The 21,076-nt window shown below is 35.2% G+C and overlaps 1 protein-coding gene across 1 annotated transcript in view; it reads left to right on the forward strand.

The window, feature by feature from the left end:
• HCN1 (hyperpolarization activated cyclic nucleotide gated potassium channel 1) overlaps window positions 1-21,076 on the forward strand; it is a 395,566-nt gene that overhangs the window by 348,571 nt on the left and 25,919 nt on the right. Inside the window, exon 6 of the mRNA XM_021695347.1 lies at window positions 659-899. Within this exon, the coding sequence (XP_021551022.1) occupies window positions 659-899 (241 nt within the window). The remainder of the gene's footprint in view (window positions 1-658; window positions 900-21,076) is intronic.

Genomic DNA, 21,076 nt, shown 5'->3' on the forward strand with positions numbered 1-21,076 from the left:
TAAAGCCCAGAAGGCTTAAAAAAGAGTGATTTTCTGATCTAGCCCAGAAACAGATGGAATTTACAATTATAGATTATAGTTAGATTAGAGTCATCTTTGTATAACCTTTCTTGCACACCCCATTGTCCTCACTTTAATGTGAATAACATTAAGAAAAAAACATTAAAATGCTTGTCTGGCAGCTGGGCCTTTGTTTCAGAATTCTGGTCAGTAGGTGCAAGTTAGATTGTTCAATACAATGGAGCACAAAAGCAGTAATATTATAACTAACAAGAGGTAGGTAGTGTGGCTTCTTTTCTTCATAAAACGAGATAAAAGGGAGACTAAAACTCTTCCACATTTGAGTTCTAATTTTATATGAAGTATGGTAAAGGAATTGGAAGTTATAAAAGGTAAGACATATATACTTAATTCACATTTACTTAATGTTTAATATATGGCTATATTGTACTAGGTGCTGGGAATACAAAGTTCCAACACAAAAATAAAACAATTTCTGGCTTTGAAGAGATATGCAGATTATTAGAATTTATGTGTCTTTGGTTCTGAACTTAAATTGCAATATTGAGCTGTATGTAGATTTTAATGTAAGCCTGTGCTTTTCTTCCTGCTATGATTAATATCTGTCTTCATATTTGTCTGCCTTTGCCATCTTTAGGAGATCGTCAACTTCAACTGTCGGAAGCTAGTGGCTACCATGCCTCTGTTTGCTAACGCGGATCCCAATTTTGTGACTGCCATGCTGAGCAAGTTGAGATTTGAGGTGTTTCAACCTGGAGATTATATCATACGAGAAGGAGCTGTGGGTAAAAAAATGTATTTCATTCAACATGGTGTTGCTGGTGTCATCACAAAATCCAGTAAAGAAATGAAGCTGACAGACGGCTCTTACTTTGGAGGTTAGTGAACAAGAAAATGCAACTGAGCCAAACGTTGCTTTGGTTATGTGTCTTTCTCAGAATTTTGGAGATATCATAATGTTGATTTGTGGGTTTTGACTATGAACTTGTGTTTGAATTCTGATAAAAGTGTCTATAATGGTATGTTTTCACATTTCAGTGTCACATGCTCAGTGCGTGTACATTTACTACTGTGTTAGTTGGAGCATCTTTTTACCTTCGCAAACTAGACTGGCTTAAACCAGATGGAAAGTAAATTTTTGTGGGAGATGGCTCACCCCAAGACAGTTTTCAGGAGCACAGATTTCATTTATTTTATTGGTTTGCCATCCTCTAGAGTGGTTTTCTCATTTATACAAGAGGAACTGGTTCCTCTCCATCATGTTAGATACAGCCCACAGGAGGGGGAGAAGGGGACAGCGGAAGTGAAGAGTGAGCAGTTTCTCTTTAGAGGTGTACCTAGACTTGTCAATATCAGTGCTTATTTACATCCAGTTGGCCAGAATTTAGTTACAAGAGTACCTCTAGGTGTAAGAAAGGCTGAGGAATGTAGCCTCTAGTTGAGTGGTGTGAAAGTCAGGTTTCTCCAGAGAAACAGAGCCAGTAGGAGAATATATATACAAAAGGAGAGTTATTATGAGGCATTGGCTTATGTGAATATGGAGGCTGACAAGTCTTGTGATTGGCCATTGAAAAGCTGGAGACCCAGGAAAACTGGTGGTAGAAGCTAGTCTGGCTCCCAAGGCTGGGAACTAGAGGAATCGAAGGTATACATCCCATTCTGAAGGCAGAAGATGAGATGAGATGTTAGCTCAAGATAGGAAAAGAGGGTCGAACTCCCCCCTCCTCCTACGTTTGTTCTTTTCACACCTCCAGTGGTTTGGATGATGCCCACTCACATCGGGGAAGGCAATTTACTGAGTCCACTGATCCAAATGCTAATCTTATCTGGAAACACCCTCAAAGACACATCCAAAAATTATGTTCAATCTGGACACCCCATGGCCAATCAAGTTGATACCTAAAACTTACCATTGTAAGTGGAAATTTGCCTTGCTAAAAACCCTGAAAATTTTAATTGTTTCCAACTTTTTGCTGTTATCAGATATATACTGATATATGTGCACATGTATAAAACTTGCCTAGAAGTTGAATAACTGGGTCAAAAACTATACATATTTTTAAACTGAGATAAACACCAAATTGTTTCTTTGCTGAGGCTGCCTGTGTCTACATGCCTTGCCAATTCATTTTGACTTCTGTCCTCTTAATAAGTAAAAATGGCATCCCTTACTTGTTTAGTGTGCATTTCCATTATTAATATTGAGGTTGAAGTGTTCATAGATTTATTCATCATTTATATTTTATTTTTTCTGTTTCTATTCTTTGCATATTTTTCTAATATGTTTTTTGCCTTTTTAAAACCAATTATAGCAACATTCCTAATGTATTTTTGATAGGCTATAACTATTTTCTTCAAGATTGTTATTTCTTTTCTATCTTTATAACTTTCCTTTCATCATTCTGATCTTCATTATTGTTGATTTGATATGAACCTGCCTCTCCTTTCCCTCAAGGTGTCAGAGATTTTGTGTTCCTTAGGTGGGTTTTGTACACTGCAAAATTATAAAAATGTTTTCCATCTTTACCTCTATTTTATTTAGTTTTGCGTTTTGTTACTATTTTATCATGGTTTACTATATTTATTATATGTACCTCGATTACATTTTTATTTTAGTATTAAGCCACCCAGCATATATTTGTGAATATAGTGTGAGGTAAGATTCTGTATTTTTCCCCAAAAGAGATAAGTTCTCCACCATCATATATGGAAGATTTCATCCTTTCTGTAAAACGTTAAAATATTTCTTTAATAATACGCTGATATAATATAAACTATGGTGACGATAGCAACTAATACTGTATTGCATATTTGAAAGCTGCTAAGAAAGTAGATCTTAAAAGCTGTCATCACAAAAAAAACATTTTGTAACTATAAATGGTGACAGATGTTACCTTGATTTATTGTAGTGATCATTTCTCAATATATAAATATCAAAGTATTATGTTGTTGTCATGAGCACGCTAAGAAAGCACACACACGAGTCGTATCTTTCCATAATGCCAGACTTATTCATCATAAAGCAAGGTTAACGTAATTACAAAGCAGGTTCAGGATTCCAAACTCAGTGACATTTCACTCTTTGTTTAACTTTGCTTCTTACTCATCACACAAAACAAAGCACAAGACAAGTTACACAACAAACAAGATAGTACACGAAGTAGGAAGTTAAGGAACCAAACATGAAGTCAGTCTGTGAGCACGCAGTTGAGATAAGGTCTCGGTCTGGTCCAGGTCAGCCCTCAGCATGTGCTGCTTATTATGTCCAAGGGGTGGAGGATCTCTGTTCTGTTCAGAGATCAATCGGGCAGAGCTTCAGTGGCGGCTGCCTTTTTGATGTGGTCAGATGTGAAAGGATCAGTGTCTTGAAAGTCTGATAGTTTGCTGCAAAAATCTTCCTTTTTTAAAGGGACTTAATCTGTCTTGGGCCTTTGCAGATCTCCTCTGGTTCTGCTCATCATCAGTTCTGAGTGTGTCATCAGCTGGTGCTAATTTTGGCGGTATCTGGTCTTAGCTGCAACGCCTTTGGTTCTTGGGTCACTGTTGACATAAGTCACTGCTTGACGTGGGTGATTCCTGTTACTCTCTGTAGTTGTATCCCTGAAACTAACATACTGTGTCAATTACATCTCAAAAAAAAAAAAGAGAGAGAGAGAATCCTGGGATGCGGGGATATATATATATATATATAATATATATCTACTAGGTTTTTATATATCAGGAAGAAAACCATATATTCTGTACATTTTCTAGTATACATGCAGATTCATAGAGGGGCTTTAATCATCCTAATCAAAGATGCTTCCAGATAGTGTTGAGACAAAAGTAAAACTACAGAGGAGCCAATATGCTAATATACGGCCATTAGAGGCTCTTTTGCATAGAGGAAATAATGTTAGAACAAGCAGAAGGGGGACACTGTTTTTTCTTCATTTCTTTTCTTAGTTTCTACCAATTCTGTTAAAACATTAGAAACTTAATGATTAATATTAGACCTCTGGTACTACAGTATCAGGACTTGGCGAGGTTAATGTTTAAATATTCTTCAACACCAAGAAACTGAAATGTTTTTCTTAGGAAAAGGCAGGAAGTCTGTCTTCAAATATCTGGAGGTTTATCCTGTAAGAGGCAATTCAAATGAAACTCTTTTCCTTCTCATAAGTGAGGTATAGAATAAGTGGTTCTTATTACTTTGTGTTCATCTTTCACAGACTTTATAATATGCCATCTCTTCAGAAGGCTTCTCAGTCAGAATCAATGTCTCCCACCTTTGTGTCTCCATAGTACTTCTCATAGCTTTCCAGGGTCCTGGTCTCAGTCGGCCTCACACTGAAATTAATAGAATAGTTGCCTGTCTTCCCTCTGATATTCAGTGTGTATATCAGAATCAGTAGAGTGCTGTTTAAAGCCCAAGATGCTCAGGCCCCACCCATCAGAGATTCTGAATCAGTAAGTCCAGACTGGAGACAAATTTTTATTTGTTCATTAGAGACTCATCAACCAGTATATCTGATTCCCTAAAAAAAAAAAAAAAAAAATGATTAAAAAAAAAATAAAATCAAATTAGTAGTTGAAAAAAAGGCAATGAATTTCATTTTGTCATATATAAATAAATAAATATATGCCGAGTTTGAGAAATGTTCTTCAATAACAGCTAAGAAATAGTAGGAAAGGCTTTGAATTTTATTAAATGCTTTTTTTGGAACATATCAAAATAACCATAAGGTTATTAACCTTATGGTTAATAACCTTATCCATTAACCTATTGTGGCTGAATAAAATATATCAACTCAAGATAATTCGCTTCCTTGACTTTCCCTCTCACGCATGAAGGACACTTTTGAAGCTTCCAGCTTCCCCTTCTTCCCACTCTTCTTTGTCATGATTCTGTGCTGCCTCGTTAGCCCCTTAGCCTTTTGTGGCAGATTGTTCTAAGGACGAAGAGATTTGGAAAAGCTAAGACCCCAAAAAATCTACTTTAGAAAGCACAGAGCATGGGCGCCTGGGTGGCTCAGTTGGTTGGGCGACTGCCTTCGGCTCAGGTCATGATCCTGGAGTCCTGGGATCGAGTCCCGCATCGGGCTCCCGGCTTGGCGGAGAGCCAGCTTCTCCCTCTGACCCTATCCCCTCTCATGCTGTTTCTCTCTCTCTCTCTCTCAAGTAAATAAATAAATAAAATCTTTAAAAAAAAAAAAAAAGAAAGCACAGAGCATTAATGTTCAAATAAACAAAAAAGAGTAACTGGAAGCTGACGGGGTAAAAAATAAAAGTGTACATGTACAGGCCAGGTGTGAGGGAAGGTGGTTTGGGAGGGAAAACATTTTTGAGGCCATTAATGAGGGTGTGATAAATATGTAGAAGAAACATCTGGAAAGGACTTTTTGGAAGTGTTATGCATTAAGAGTGTATTTTTACACTTGACATACATTTTGTCAGTTCAAAGGAGCTTTTAATTACTACGTAGTTATATTTGCTAATATGACTAAGGTTTTATACAAACACTGGAACACTTGTCTCCCTGGATTTATCTGGTTACACTATTAGGAAAGTCAATTACAGTAATGAAGATCCTTGTGTTGAGCCGTAAGACCGTTTCTGGGATAAAAACTACTTTGTCCTGATGTATTATTGTTTTTAACACATTGTAGCATCTCTATAAGTTAAATTGGGCTATTATTTATTGTTTTGGTGGTTATTTTTGTGATCCCCTGGCTAATTTTGGATATCAGGTTTTGTTTACTTCTTGGAGAGAGTAAGAAAACTTTTTTTAAAAAAATGTATTCTCTAGGAGGTTTAAACAATCTAGGCATTACCTGTCACTTGAAGTCGTCTTAGGTTTCACAAATAAAGCATTGTGTCTGATTCTCTGTCTTCTATGGTTATTAAAGTCCTCCAGCTTTCTACTTCTTTATGAGCAATCATTCAGTTCATCTAATTCAATTGTTCATTATATTGAAAAGCTTAAAAAAATAAAATAAAGTCTGATGCCAGAGCCAAAATTATACCTTAGAGTTTCTGATGGAATTGAGAGGAGTTGAGATCCAAACATCAGCATATGAAAACAAAATCCCCAGAAGATTCCAAATAATTTTCACATTATATGTGTATGTATACATAGGTCCCTTTTTATTTTCAATAAACTTTTAATTTTTAATTTTAGAACAATTTTAGATACAAAATGATTGCAAAGATTATACAGAGAATTCCATATATCCCATACCCAGTTTCCTATTATTAATATTTACCATTACTACAATATATCTGTCACAATTAATGAACAATATTGATACATTATTAATAAGTACTTAATAAAGCACACACTTTATTCAAATTTTCCTAGTTTTTACCCAATATACTCTTTTCATTCAAGATCCCATTTACTTATAATGTCCTCTAGTTTACTCTTGGTTTTTGTTTTTTTTTTAAGATTTATTTATTTATTTTTAAAGAGGCTGGGGGGTGGGGAAGGAAGGGGCAGAGGGAGAGAATCCTTCAAGGAGACTTCCCACTGAGTGTGGAGCCTGACACTGAACTCGATCCCACGACCCATGAGATCATGACCTGAGCCAAAACCAAGAGTCCGACTCTCAACGAACTGAGCCACCCAGGTGCCCCAGTTTGCTCTTGGTTTTTAAGGTTTCTTAGGCTTTCCTTGTTTTTGATAAACTTCACAGTTTTAGGAGCATTGGTAAGGTATCTTAGAGAATACCTCTCAGTTGGGATTTGCCTGATGATCTCATGATTAGATTGGGGTAAGTTTTTTGGGGAGGAAGATCACAGACATAAAGTGCCATTATCTTCACATCATATCCAAGGGTATTACTATCAATATGTTTTATCACTGTTGATGTTAACACTGATCACCTGGATTGAGGTAGTGTTTGTCAGGCTTCTCCACTATAAAGTTACCTTTTTTCCCCCTTACTCCATACTTTTCTGTTTGAGGGATAGTCACTAGGTATAGCCCATGAATAAGGACTGGGGAATAATGTTCCACTTTCTTAAGGGCAGAGTATATACATAAACTATTTGAAATTATTCTAAATGGGAAATTGATTTACTTTTACATTTAATTATTTATTTATTATGCCCTTTCTTATTTATCAGTATGGACTGATGAATATTTATTTATAATTTGGTTTATAATCCAATACTACTTTATTTGTTTTTATTTTTTTAAATTCCTGTGTAGTTAATATACAGTGTTGTATTAGTTCTGGGTGTACAATATAGTGATTCCACAATTCCATATATTACTCAGTGCTCATCTAGGTAAGTGTACTCTTAATCCCCTTCACCTATTTCACCCATCCCCCACCCACCTCCCCTCTGGCAAATTATCTGTTTGTTTTCTATGGATAAGGGTGTTTTTTGGTTTACCTCTCTTTCCCCTTGCTTCTTTGTTTTGTTTCTTAAATTCCACATACGAGTGAAATCATATGGTATTTGTCTTTTCTCTAACTGACATATTTTGCTTAGTATTATACTCTCTAGCTCCATTCATGTTGTTGCAAATGGCAAGATTTCATTCTTTTTGTGGCTGAATAATATCCCATTGTGTATATACCACATCTTCTTTATCCATTCATCCAGTGATGGACACTTAGCCTGCTTCCATACTTTGGCTATTGTAAATAATGCTGCAATAAACATAGGGGTGCATATGTCCCTTCAAATTAGGATTTTTGTATTCTTTGGGTAAATACCAGTAATGCACTTACTGGATTGTAGGGTAGTGCTATTTTTAATTTTTCGAGGAACCTCCATACTGTTTTCAACAGTGGCTGCAGCAGTTTGCATTCCCACCAACAATGCACAAGGGTCCAATACTATTTTATTAATTATGTTGCTCAAATTGTTCCAGCTTTGGCCATTTGGACCTCTTTCAGTTGGCCTCTGTGTACGTTTGAAGCACTCCTGTTATTGTGGTTTTGGGGTTTTTTATTTTTGTTCTTTTTTTGTTGAGATTTTTTTTTCTAGCTCTGTAAGATGCTCCTGGAACATTTTGTATATTCCCGCCCAGTCTTAGATTCAGCCATTTCTGTAAGGATCCCCGGTTCCATTAATTGGAGAGTGGTTTTAGAAACTAAGATTTGGACACCTGGTGTACTATTACTACTGGGCTATCATTACTTCTGCACCCTCTCAGATGACAAGGCAAAGAGATATATACTCATATACTAACTTCTGTATATACATATGTCTATAAATATTTCTATGTGTATCCATCTGTTAAGCTAACTATGAGTTCATACTGATATTTCCAACTCTAATCCATTACCACATGGCTTATTTTGACCTTCTTTTCTTATCTGTAATACTTCACTCAAGAGTAAGAAATCTGGTTTCCACTGTATATTTACTTAATTGTTCAATTGTAATATTCATGTGTAGTGGTTTTAGAATTGTAAATCTGTACGTCCATAGGAAATAACTTTATCAGCTGGAGTATAAATCTTATGTAAAGTTCTTTTTGCCTCTCCACTCATTTGCAAAGATGCTTCAGTCAGCATCTTATTCCCTAATCTCCTTCAGTGAGGTTGTTTCAACATTTATAATACATTTATATTCTTTTGTTACTTTCTGCATTCTATCCTGAGAACTTCTGACTTCCTAAATTATTTTTTTAATTTGCATAGCATTTGATTTACTTTTTGTGCTGTCAAGTTTTATAAGTTTTGACAAATGCTTACTGTCCTGTATTCACCATTATGATATCATACAGAATAGTTTCACCACCTCAAAAACACTTTTTTGTGTTACCTATTCAACGCTTGCCTGCTCTGAAACTTATGGCAACCACTGATCTGTTTACTATCTCAATAGTTTTTTCTTGTGCAAAATGTCATATAGTTGAAATCATGTAGTATATAGTATTGGTTTTTTAGAAATTTCAAGTTCCAATTGTTAATTGCTATAACATAGGAAATTGAGTTTTATATATTAACCTTTTATCCAGTGACCTTCTATCCTCACTTAATAGGATTTTGGTCAATTCTCTAGGATTTTCTTCATAGATAATCTTTCATCTATGAATAAAAACAATTTTGTTTCTTTATTTCCAATCCATATACTTTTTATTACCTTTTCTTATTTAATTGGCAGGGATTTCTAGTACTTTGTTGAATTGGAGTAGTGAGGGAGAACATTCATGCCCTAATCTTAGTAGTCCTTGTAGGGAATTTTTCCCCTTGATTTTGGAGTAAAGCATCTACTTTTTCACTATTAAGTATGATGTTATTTGAAAGGGTTTTTTTTTTTTTTGTAGATATTTCTTATCAAATTGAGGAACTTATCCCATTACTGTTTCTGTGAGAGCACAAGCAGGGGGAGTGCCAGCAGGAGAGGGAGAAGCAGGCTTCCCATGAGCAGGGAACCCTACATGGGGCTCGATCCCAGGACCTTAGGATCATGAACTGAGCAGGAGGCACACTTAACCAACTAAGCCACCCAGGTGCCCCAATATTTTTTTAAGTAATGTCTACACCAAGTATGGGGCTCAAACTCACAACCCCTACATCAGGAGTTGCATGCTCTACCAACTGAAACTACCAGTCTCCCCAAGAGGTTTATTTTTTTTAATACATATATATATCATGAATGGACATTGTATATTGTCAATTTTTTTTCTGTGCCAATTCTGTGATTATATATGGTTTTTCTTCTTTAGCCTGTTGATGTGGTAGGTTACACTGATTGAATTTGATTTTGAATGTTGAACCAGCTTTGCATACCTAAAATAATTTTTAATGGATGCAATTTTCTAATATTTTGATCACAATTTTTCTGTTTATGTTCATGAGAGAAATACCTCGGTACTTATTCTTTCCTGTAATGTAGTTTTTTGTTTATTTTGGTTTGGTCTGGTTTTGTATTAAAATAATTCTCACCTCATAGAATGAAACAGAAAATGTTCTCTCTGCTTCTATTTTCTGGAAACAATTATGGAGAACTGATATTGTTGCTTCCATATATATCTGGCAGAATTCATTGATGAAAACATCTGTGATTCATATTTTGCTGGTTATTAATTATTGATTCAGTTTCTTTAATAGATAAAAGGTTATTCAAGTTATCTATTTCTCATTGTGTGAATTTAGTTTGTACTTTCCAGGAATTTCTCCATTTCATCTAAATTTTCAAATTTATAGGCATAAAGTTGTTTGTAGTATTCCTTTATTATCCCTTTTTAATTACCCCAGGATAAGTAGTGATGATCACTTTCATTTTGATATTGATAATTTGTGTTGTTTCTCTCGCTCCCTCTCTCTCTGTCCTAGAAAAAAACATTTGAAAATATTTTTAAAGAACTAGATTTTGCTTTTATTCTTGATAATTTTTCCTGGTCCTGAAATCTGTTTTGTCTGAAATTAATATAGCCACTTCAGCCTTCTTTTTTTTACAATTTTTTTTGTTGTGGCAAAATGCACAAACATAAAATCTTCCATCTTGACTATTTTTAAGTGCATGGTTTAGTGGTATTAAAACAGTCATAATGTACTACCAGTACCACCATCCATCTCCAGAACTTTTGAGTCTTGTAAAAATGCAACTCTGTATCTATTAAACAATAAATCCACATTTCCCCCTTCCTCCCAACCTTTGGCAACCATCATTCTATTTTCTGTCTCTACAGTTTGTTTGGTTTGTTTGGAGATACTCTAAGTATCTCACATAAGTGGAATCATGTAGCATTTATCTTTTTTGTGACTGGCTTATTTCACTTAGCATAATGTCTAACAAGCTCATCCATGTTGTAGTATGTCAGAATATCCTTCCTTTTAAGGCTGAATAACATTTTATTGTATACCTATATCCCGTTTTATGTATTCATTCATTCATTAACAACTGGATTGCTTTCACATTTATAGCTATTGTAAATAATGCTGCTGCGAACATAGATGTACAAATAGCTCTTTGAGACCCCATTTTCAATTCTTTAAGTACATACAAGTAAAATTGCTGGATCAAATAGTAATTCTGTTTTTTAATTTTTTGAGGAATCTTCATACTGTTTTCCACAGTGGCTGTACCATTTTATATTCTCACCAACAGTGCACAAGTGTTCTAATTGCTCCACATTTTCAACACTTGTGATTTTTTTTGTTTGTTTGTTTGCTAGTAACCTTCCTAATAGATATGAGGTGGTACTGTATTATTGTTTTGATTTGCATTTCCCTAATGATTACTGATGTTGAGCATATTCTCATGTTTGTAAGTCATTTGTATATCTTCTTTGGAAAAATGTCTATTCAAATCCTTTGCCTATTTTTGAATCAGGTTGTTTGGTGTTGATTTTTAGGAGTTTTCTATATATTTTGGATATTAATCTCTTATCAGATATATGATTTGCAAATATTTTATTTGCCTGTTTACTCTGCTGATAGTGTATTTTGATGCACAAAATTTTTAAATTTTCATGAAGTCTAATTTGTCTGTTTTCTTTAGTTACCTCTGCCTTTGGTGTAATATCCAAGAAATAATTGCCAAATCCAATACTGGGGAGCTTTCCCTTATGTTTTCTTCTAAGAGTCTTATAATTTTAGGTCTTACATTTAGGTCTTTGTTCCGTTTTTAGTTAATTTTTATAGACAGTGTTAGGTATTGGCTCATCTTCATTCCTTGCACATGGATGTCAAATTTTCCCAGCACCATTTGTTGAAAAGAATGTCCTTTACTTTTAAATGACCTTGGCACCCTTGTCAAAACTCATTGATCATATATGCAAGGGTTTATTTCTGTACAACTGTTTAATTTTTTAAAACTATTTCTTAGAGCAGTTTTAGGTTTACCACAAATTGAAACGAAAGTACAGAGATTTTCCATATGCTCCCTGCCCCCACACATGCTCAGCCTCCATCACTCACCAGAATGGCACCAAGAATGAACCTACACTGATACATCATAATACCCAAGTCATGATGTACCTTAGGATTCATTTTTGGTATGATATATTTGATGGGTTTAGACAAATGTATATATTCATCAATGTAATATCATACAGAGTATTATCTAAAATCTAAAATTATCTAAAAATCCTCTGTGCTTTCCGTATTTATCTCTTCTCTCTCTCTGGAACAATCACTGAACTTTTTATTATCTCCATGGTTTTGCCTCTTCACGAATGTCATATGTTGTAATAACACAATAGGTAGCCTTTTTAGATTGTCTTTATTCAGTTAGTAATATGCATTTAAGGTTTGTCCATGTCTTTTTATTGCTTGTTTCTTTTTGGTGCTGAATAATATTCCATTGTCTGAATGTATCACAGTTTATTTATCCATTCACCTAGTGAAAGGCATCTTGGTTGTTTCCAAGTTTTGGCAATTATGAATGAAGCTGCTATAAACACCCAAGTTTTTTGTGGACATGTTTTCAGCTCTTCTGGGTAAATACCAAGGGTGTGATTACTACATTATATGGTAAGAATATTTTTAGTTTTATAAGAACCTGCCAAACTGCCTTTCAAAGTGGCTATACTACTTTGCATTCCCACCAGTGATGAAAGAGAGTTATTGTGTTACATATGCTCACCAGTATTTATTTTCTGTTGTCAGGGTTCTGGATTTTGGCCATTCTAATAGATATGTAGTGATATCTTGTTGTTTTAATTTGCATTTCCCTGATGACATATGCTGTGGAACATCTTTTCATATGTTTATTTGTCATGTGTATTTATTCTTTATTGAGGTGTCTGTTAAGGTCTTTGGTCCATTTTTAATCAAGTTGTTTGTTTTCTTATTGTTGAGTTTTAAGACTTCTTTGTATATTTTAAACAAAAATTCTTTATCAAATGTGTATTTTGCAAATATTTTCTTCCAGTCTGTGACTTTCTTCTCATTCTTTTGACATTTTCTTTTGCAGAGCAGAAGTTTTTAATTTTAATGAAGTCTAGCTTCCCAACTATTTCTTTTATAGATTGTGTCTTTGGTGTTGTATGAGGAAGGCATCAGCATGCCCGAGGTCGTCTAGATTTTTCCTATGTGATCTTCTAGGGGTTTTTAGTCTGTGTTTTATATTTAGGTCTATGAAATATCTTGAGTTAATTTTTGTGAAGGGTATAAAGGCTGTGCCTAGATTAATTTTTTTTTCATATGCATATCCAGTTGTTCCAGCACCATCTGTTGAAGAGACTATCTTTTCTTCATTGTATTGGCCTTACTCCTTTATCAAAGATTGTTTGACTGTATCTATAAAGGTCTGTCTCTGGGCCCTCTGTTTTATTTCACTGGTCTATCTGTCCGTTCTTACACCAATACCACACCGTCTTGATTACTGTAGCTTTATAGTAAGTCTTGAAGTCGAGTAGCATGAATCTTCCAACTTTATTGTGTTGCCGATTGTGGGTCTTTTGCCTCTCCATATAAATTTAGAATCAGTTTGTCAATATCCATAAAATAACTTGCTAGGGTTTTTATTTGGATTGAATTGAATCTATAGATCAAATTGGGAAGAACTGACATCTTGACAGTTTAAGTTTTATCTTCCTGTCCGTGTACACAGAATATCTCTCCATTTATTTTGTTTTTATTTTATTTTATTAAGAGGGAGTAAGGGGCGCCTGGGTGGCTCAGATGGTTAAGCGTCTGCCTTCGGCTCAGGTCATGATCCCAGGGTCCTGGATCGAGTCCCGCATCGGGCTCCCTGCTAAGTGGGGAGCCTGCTTCTCCCTCTGCCTCTGCCTCTCTCTCTCTCTCTCTGACTCTCATGAATAAATAAATAAAACATTTAAAAAAAAAAAAGAGGGAGTAAGAACTTCTAAGCATGTCAAAACTAAAACGGAAAGCCCTCTTATATTTGTTTAATCTCCTCTAACTCTGAATTGTGTGTCTTTTTCTAACACTTGTTTATTTTCTCACTTTTATTTTCTGAATCACTTGCATTAATATTTGCTATTTTCATGGTATTTTCAAAGAAAAAGCTTTTTCCTTTCACTAATTTCTAGAATTTTTTTCTTTATGAAATCTTTCATTGTCTTTAGATTTTAGTTTTTTGCTTTTGCTTCTTGAGTGAAAAAAATTAGTATATTTTCAACCATTCGTCATTGTGATGACTGCAGTTTGAGTACATATAAATCTGACTATACTGCTTTGGTCAGATTCCATTGCACTTTTTAGATAGTGATTTATTATTGCTCTTTTTAAAAAAATTTTTAAAGTTTATTTACTATTTTTTAAATTAATATCTATACCCAACGTGGGGTTTGAACTCACAACCTCAAGATCAAGAGTCACATGTTCTTCCAACTGAGCCAGCCAGGTGCCTCTATTATTGCTTATTGCTTATTTCTAAAGAGATTGCACTTTCAGTCTGAAGTTATTGCATGAGTTGCCTTTTATTTATATTTTTAAAATTTTTAAACGGAAACATTTGGAGATGGAATGGTGGAGCAAAAACAAACACATATTTGAATAGGAAAATTACAGAATATCAAATATGTTAATAAATTGTATTGATAATAAATTGTGCATAAGAAAGATGATAAGATTAAAGGAAATTTATTTTAAAAAGGAATGAAATGGGGACGCCTGAGTGGCTCAGTCGTTAAGCGTCTGCCTTCGGCTCAGGTCATGATCCCAGGGTCCTGGGACCAAGCCCCTCATCTGGCTCTCTGCTCAGCAGGAAGCCTGCTTTTCCCTCTCCCACTCCCCCTGTTTGTGTTCCCTCTCTCGATGTGTCTCTCTCTGTCAAATAAATAAAATCTTAAAAAAAAGAAAGGAATGAAATGTTCTACAATTACTAGACAGTTAAAAAAATTAAAATGCAATTCTAAGGGTACCTGGGTAGCTCAGGCGTTAAGCTTCAGGCTCTTGATTTCGGCTCAGGTCATGATCTCAGGGTCGTGAGATCAAGTCCCACGTTGGACTCTGTGCTAGGCATGAAGCCTGCTTGAGATTCTCGCCCTCGCTCTGCCCCCCCCATTCTCATGCTCTCTCTCTCTCTCTTTCTCTCTCACTCAAAAAAAAAATGCAATTCTATACGGAATATTTTTTCCATTCTCCTACTAATTTCTTAAGACATAAATGATCAGTTCTAAATTTAGCCTTATAAAATTAACCAATGAAGTCATCCCACAGTTTTCAATAGTTTAACAAATATTCCTCCTGTAGTTTATTCCTATAAAAGTCAAATATGTACTTTTTTTTGTGTTATTGTATTTTGCTTCCTTGTGTGTTCTCTCCTTCTACTAGGCTTATGAAATAATTGTTTTAATAGTGATAAGACAGATATGACAGATTTTTTTTACGGGTTTTAGCCCACCTGGGAGTCTGTATATACCAGATAATGTACAACCACAACTTTGCTAAGTCATCAGGTGAGAGAGATTTTAATCCCCATCTGTATCCTCACATCACAGTTCTATGATTCTATCAAGTCATGTATACATGCACCAATACATAATAAAGAATTAAATTCAAGCATCTGAGACACTTAATGAAAATCAGGACAAACATTAAGAAGACATTTTATTTGTGGCGCCTCAGTGGCTCAGTCGGTTAAGTGTCCGACTCTTGATTTTGGCTCAGGTCATGATCTCAGGGTCATGGGATGGAGTCCCACATTGGGCTCCACGCTCAGCACAGTCTGCTGAAATTCTCTCTCTCCCTCTGCCCCTCCCCCCCCACTCTCGCTCTCTAAAATGAATAAATAAATCTTCAAAAAAAAAGACATTTTATTTTGAAGTCATAGTGTCTTTCTCCCTTTACTAAAGTAGAAAAGGAGGAAGACATGAAAGAAAAGGAGGGGAAAACAGAAAGGTCCTTGTTACAGGTGCCCCAAAATAAAAGCACTTTCTGCTTTCATTCATTCTGCAGCTATTCTTTCCACACAGGTCATCTGAATTGTGACCTCTGCCCTCTATATGAAGAAGGTTAATATCCAAATCCTTTAACATAATCTCCAAAACTCTGTATGATCTGGCCCAACCTATCTCCCTAGTCTCAACTCATATCTTTCCCTCCAGATACTCTTATACTGACCCCCAAGACTGCTAGTTCTTAAGCAAGCAAAGGTTGCCTTTGCAAAGATGATCCCTTTGGTTAAAAAAATCCCTCTCCACTCTTCAGTCTACTACATTGCTTCTTGTATTTTTTAAGACACCACTCAAATATTTTTTTTCATCTCCCTTGGCAGATGATTTTTTTCTCTCTGCTTTCATAGCACTTTAACCTAACCGATCATTGAACTGTTTTCATCATTATTTTGTATGTCAGTCTTTCATATTAAATTATGAATTTTATGAGCTTAGACACTATGGTTTCATCCCATTTCAACATGAGGCACCAAAGCACAGTGATTGAACTATAACACATTCAATAGGAACTTGTACAATGAGTGGATGAATAGATGGGTGGATGGGTGTGCATGTGCATTTATTTTCCCTTGTCTCTACTCTTTATTTCTATTCCTTCTGCTAATTTCTCCAGCCCCAAAATAAGAAAAGCACTTAAACATCCCTTTCATGGGGGTATTATACTGTGTTAAACTCATTGTCTTGGGGCGCCTGGGTGGCTTAGTCATTAAGCGTCTGCCTTTGGCTCAGGTCACGATACCCAGGGTCCTGGGATCGAGCCCCACATCAGGCTCCCTGCTCTGTGGGAAGCCTGCTTCTCCCTCTCCCACTCCCCTTGCTTGTGTTCCTGCTCTCGCTGTGTCTCTCTCTGTCAAATAAATAAAATCTTTAAAAAATAAATAAATTAAACTCATTGTCTTTATCTCAATAGGAAATCGATGTAAATAATGATAAAATGTAAACTAAATGAAAGAGAAGGCATTATTTATTTCTAAGAAATGTGTTAATATTTCAATTACTATCTATCTAATTTTAAATTAATCTTACTATATTAGGGATCAGATAATATGGTTTTAGAATTTAAAGCAACAGAATCAAGAGCAACGTTGTCTAGCAGAACTTTCTGTGGTGAAGGAAATTTTCTCTACTCAACACTCTTCAATAGGATAGCCACTAGCTATATGCAGCCATTGAGCATCTGATGTGACTGAGAGATTAAATATTTAATTTTATTCTATTGTAATTAATTTAGATTAAATATAAATAGCTACATGTGACTACTGTTGGATAAAACAGTTCTAGATTACTGTAAGAATGGGGTGAAAGGGATTTACAAGTCAGTTGTATCTAAGATGATATAAAGGGGTGTTATTTGTCCTCTGTTCTTAACTCTAGTCTTCTTGGAAATATTCTAATTTTTCAAAAAAAAATTTTTATTTCATGCTAAGCCCAAATATCCCTAAGTTCATTTAATTCATAAAGAAGGCAAATGATATTGCTTTTCTTCCTTTCTTTCCTTCATTCCTTTCATTTTTCCTTCAACAACTAAATATTGAAAATCTTCAATGTTCCAGGCAGAATTCCAAGTTTTTGTCATATAGTAATAAGTAAGATAAAACCTTAGCATTCATGGATATTATAGACACCCAATAGGCAAAAAATGAATTAATGCATGAAATAATTTCAAGTAGTAGTAGATGCCATGAAAAAAAATAACAAAGCAGAGTGACAAAAGAACAGTTGAGCATAGACCTTGGTAAAAAGAGACAGCTAATCCATATAAAAGTTTCTGAAGTGGGAACATAGGTGGTGAGTTCCAGGAACAAAAGAATGCCAGTATTGCTAAAACAAAGAGAGAGGTTGAACGACTTATTGGAGGTGAGCTCAAAGTGATGTCCAGAAAATAGAACTGATGGGCATATGTAGACCATGATGTGTTTATAAGTTGATCATTTGGAGATGGATCAAGAACTCTAACTTAGCTTATGTGGAAAGGTGGTGAACAGTGAACAAGAAGTGAAATTAATGAAGTGGATGTTCTTATGAGATAGGAAAATTGTCGAAGTTAGAGCAATAGAATAAATTGAATTGGAAATACATAAAGTGATGATCTGAATGGAGGTTTGGGAGTTGGTTAAGTTATTGGTGATAATGAGTTCTAGGATATGACCATTGAAATAATGGCTACATAGGAATTTTAAAATGAAAGATTATGATTAGAGAATTAATCAAATGATACTGAGGCCAATGTGTTGGACAGAGCATCTCCAAGCATTCTGATGGACACAGTGATGACATGCTTTAAATGTTATGATAGGAATTATCTATATTTCAGTGAAGGCATACTTAAACTAAATTATTGCTCTCCTTTTAAAACTATTTTTTTCTTTCTTTTTTTTTTAAAGATTTTATTTATTTATTTGAGAGAGAGAATGAGACAGAGAGAGAGAGCATGAGAGGGGGGAGGGGCAGAGGGAGAAGCAGACTCCCTGCCGAGCAGGGAGCCCGATGCGGGACTCGATCCTGGGACTCCAGGATCATGACCTGAGCCGAAGGCAGTCGCTTAACCAACTGAGCCACCCAGGCGCCCTATTTTTTTCTTTTATATATTATTTATACTCTCTTATTTTCTTTCCATCTCTAATATTTCTTTGTGATTTATTTGAAGCAATTATGTAAAAGAGGCACAGGGACTACAGGACTAAGAGATCCCTATTATACTGAAAACTTACAGAAGATCATTTTACATTTTTATATATATCCTCAACCATAGCATATTCCATGATACATCATTTTTATTGAATAAGAATTTGTGGCAGTGAATCCAATTGGGAGCCATCTTTAATTAAATAATATTTCGTATCATTAAGTCAACTAACAAATTTATATTGTTATTTATATTTCTTTTCTATTTATATTTCTTTTCAATTTTTCAAACTATTTATATTTATATTTATTTTTATTTATATTTCTTTTCAGTTTTTCAAACATAAAATTAGAGTGTCTACTCTTTGTTTTTCCTACAAGTTCTTAACGAAAGTCACAAATGTGAACCGGATATTGGACTTAGTATTTTGATAATATCTTACTTAGTGCTGCATAGAGTAGCAAAATTCCTTTTTCGTTACTTCTTTTGCTGCTTCTGTGTTTTTGCTCTCCAGCCTCATGTTTGGCTTTCAAAGCCTCAGCATAACATTGCTGACTAAGTACTTCTTGCCCTACTTCAGCAGATCTGCTCTTCCTCCATCGCAGCTGGGTATGATGAGTGAGCTAACATTAGCAAAGCATTTTGAGTTCTTTGGGCAAAAGTTTTGTAAACCATCATTATATTGTGACATTCTTTTTAAGGACCATTATCATACTTCATTGTAGTTTTTGGACTCTAAGAGAGAAAATGAGGGAGAAGTGTGTCTCTAGGTAGGCACATTTCAACAAAGTGTGCATGGAAAGAGCTGGGATTCAGATTTTTAATTTTAATATAATCTTCTTCTCCTCTCACTTTTTCTGTCCTATGCTACCAGATTAGAGTGAGGTGAGGTGAAGTAAGACCATCTTTCTGTGGGTATAATAAGTGTCTCTTTTGAGGCATTAAGTGTACCCTTGGAAACAAATTTTCTTTGACATTCTCAGAGTCACATTTTTATCCTATATAAGACTTAACAGATATGCATATGAAACATGCCAGGCTCTTTACCATACCATGAGTCTCAAACATTTCTAAGATTTTATTTGATAAATGCCCAACGCATACTGTTTATGATCTTAAGAATCCACTCTTTGAACAGGTTCATTCGGAAGGCGACGATATCCTGTGGTTGCTTTATGTGCATCATTGCCAGTGGACAGATGGCTGGTTTCTCACTGTGTCCTCATTTCAACTCTATCTCTAGCTTGCTCCTTTTCCAAGTGGCCTCCCACTTGTGCTAATAACAGAGGCTTTTTATTCTGTGCTCAGGTTTTACTTACTCTTAAATTTAGACCCTCCCCTTCAAGTCTTAAGGTCTACATTGCTAAAACTATACAACTGCCCCAGTGATTTTTCCCTACTGAACCACATTCAGTTTAAAAGTTTATGTCTGAAGATCCTAAGCATATTTTATTGTTTGGTTATTTCTCTCTCATAATATTGCAAATTAAACAGTCAGATCCTATCTTTAGGAACAAAACTGCAAAAGGATTAGGAAACAGCATGATATGGCAAAGTACTCAGCATCCACAGAGCCAGGTTCTGGTCCCATCTTTGTCAATGGACCCAACTTTATGTCCCCAGACAACTAGTTTAACATCTAGGGGTTTGGGATTATCATCTGCAAAATGAGATTATTAAGATAGACATTCTCTACAGTCTTCCAGTACTATGATTATGTTGGAATTGGACTCTTGGGGATGTAATCTTTTTGCCAGCTTGCTTGTTTTAATAGCTTTCTGAGAATCCAAAATGTCTCTTGCCTATTCTAGAGTCTGTGATATTTTTGAATGAATGAGGATCGTATATTTTGTTTGTAGTATTATCTTTGAGGATATTGTATAAGACAAGACCCTGGCATTTTGAAAAGAAATGGAGGCAGGTGATATTTGTGATGATTCATGCCCTAGTGGATAAAAATTAACTACAGCTCTTTTTCATGGATAGTGAAAAAAATAGAAAGTGTCAGGGGCTGGTTGCAAAGCTCTTTGGAATGCTACAGAAGGATGTTGTTTGAGGCTATAGGTATTGGAGTCAGATCTTGAGATGCTGTTGTGCCTGGAGAAAGTCACTGATCTTCCCCCAGCTCCTGTTTCAAAATCAGGGGCTGTAAAGTCAGGGTAATAATAATTCCTACTTTATTAAGCTTGCTTAGGGGAATAAATGATTTAACATATATAAAATACTAAGAACAGTACCTGGAACAGAATATGTGCTGTGAGGTAAGGTAGTAATGAAAGTATCAGTGTTGGTATACTCTAGAGCAGCAGATGCATGTATAACATGTTACTGAGGTCTTATTGATTCAGTGCTCATGTGGAGTGAATCAACACTGGAGAATCTGATTGTCAATGTGTATATTCTCCACAGTCAATGTTAGTCTTCATCCAGTAACGAAGAAATTCACTCTAAATCAAGTGTGTGAATGGTGCGAAGTAGGGACATAGGGGTGGGATAAATAATCTTGAAAGCTTTTTCAAATTAAAGATATCTTTAACTCTGAAAATTCTAACCTCTTAACTATATATACCCCTGTGTGTATGCATGCACACACACACACACACACACAAAAGAAA

The sequence above is a fragment of the Neomonachus schauinslandi genome, chromosome 7, assembly GCF_002201575.2.
Source record: "Neomonachus schauinslandi chromosome 7, ASM220157v2, whole genome shotgun sequence".
NCBI classification, from domain to species: domain Eukaryota; kingdom Metazoa; phylum Chordata; class Mammalia; order Carnivora; family Phocidae; genus Neomonachus; species Neomonachus schauinslandi.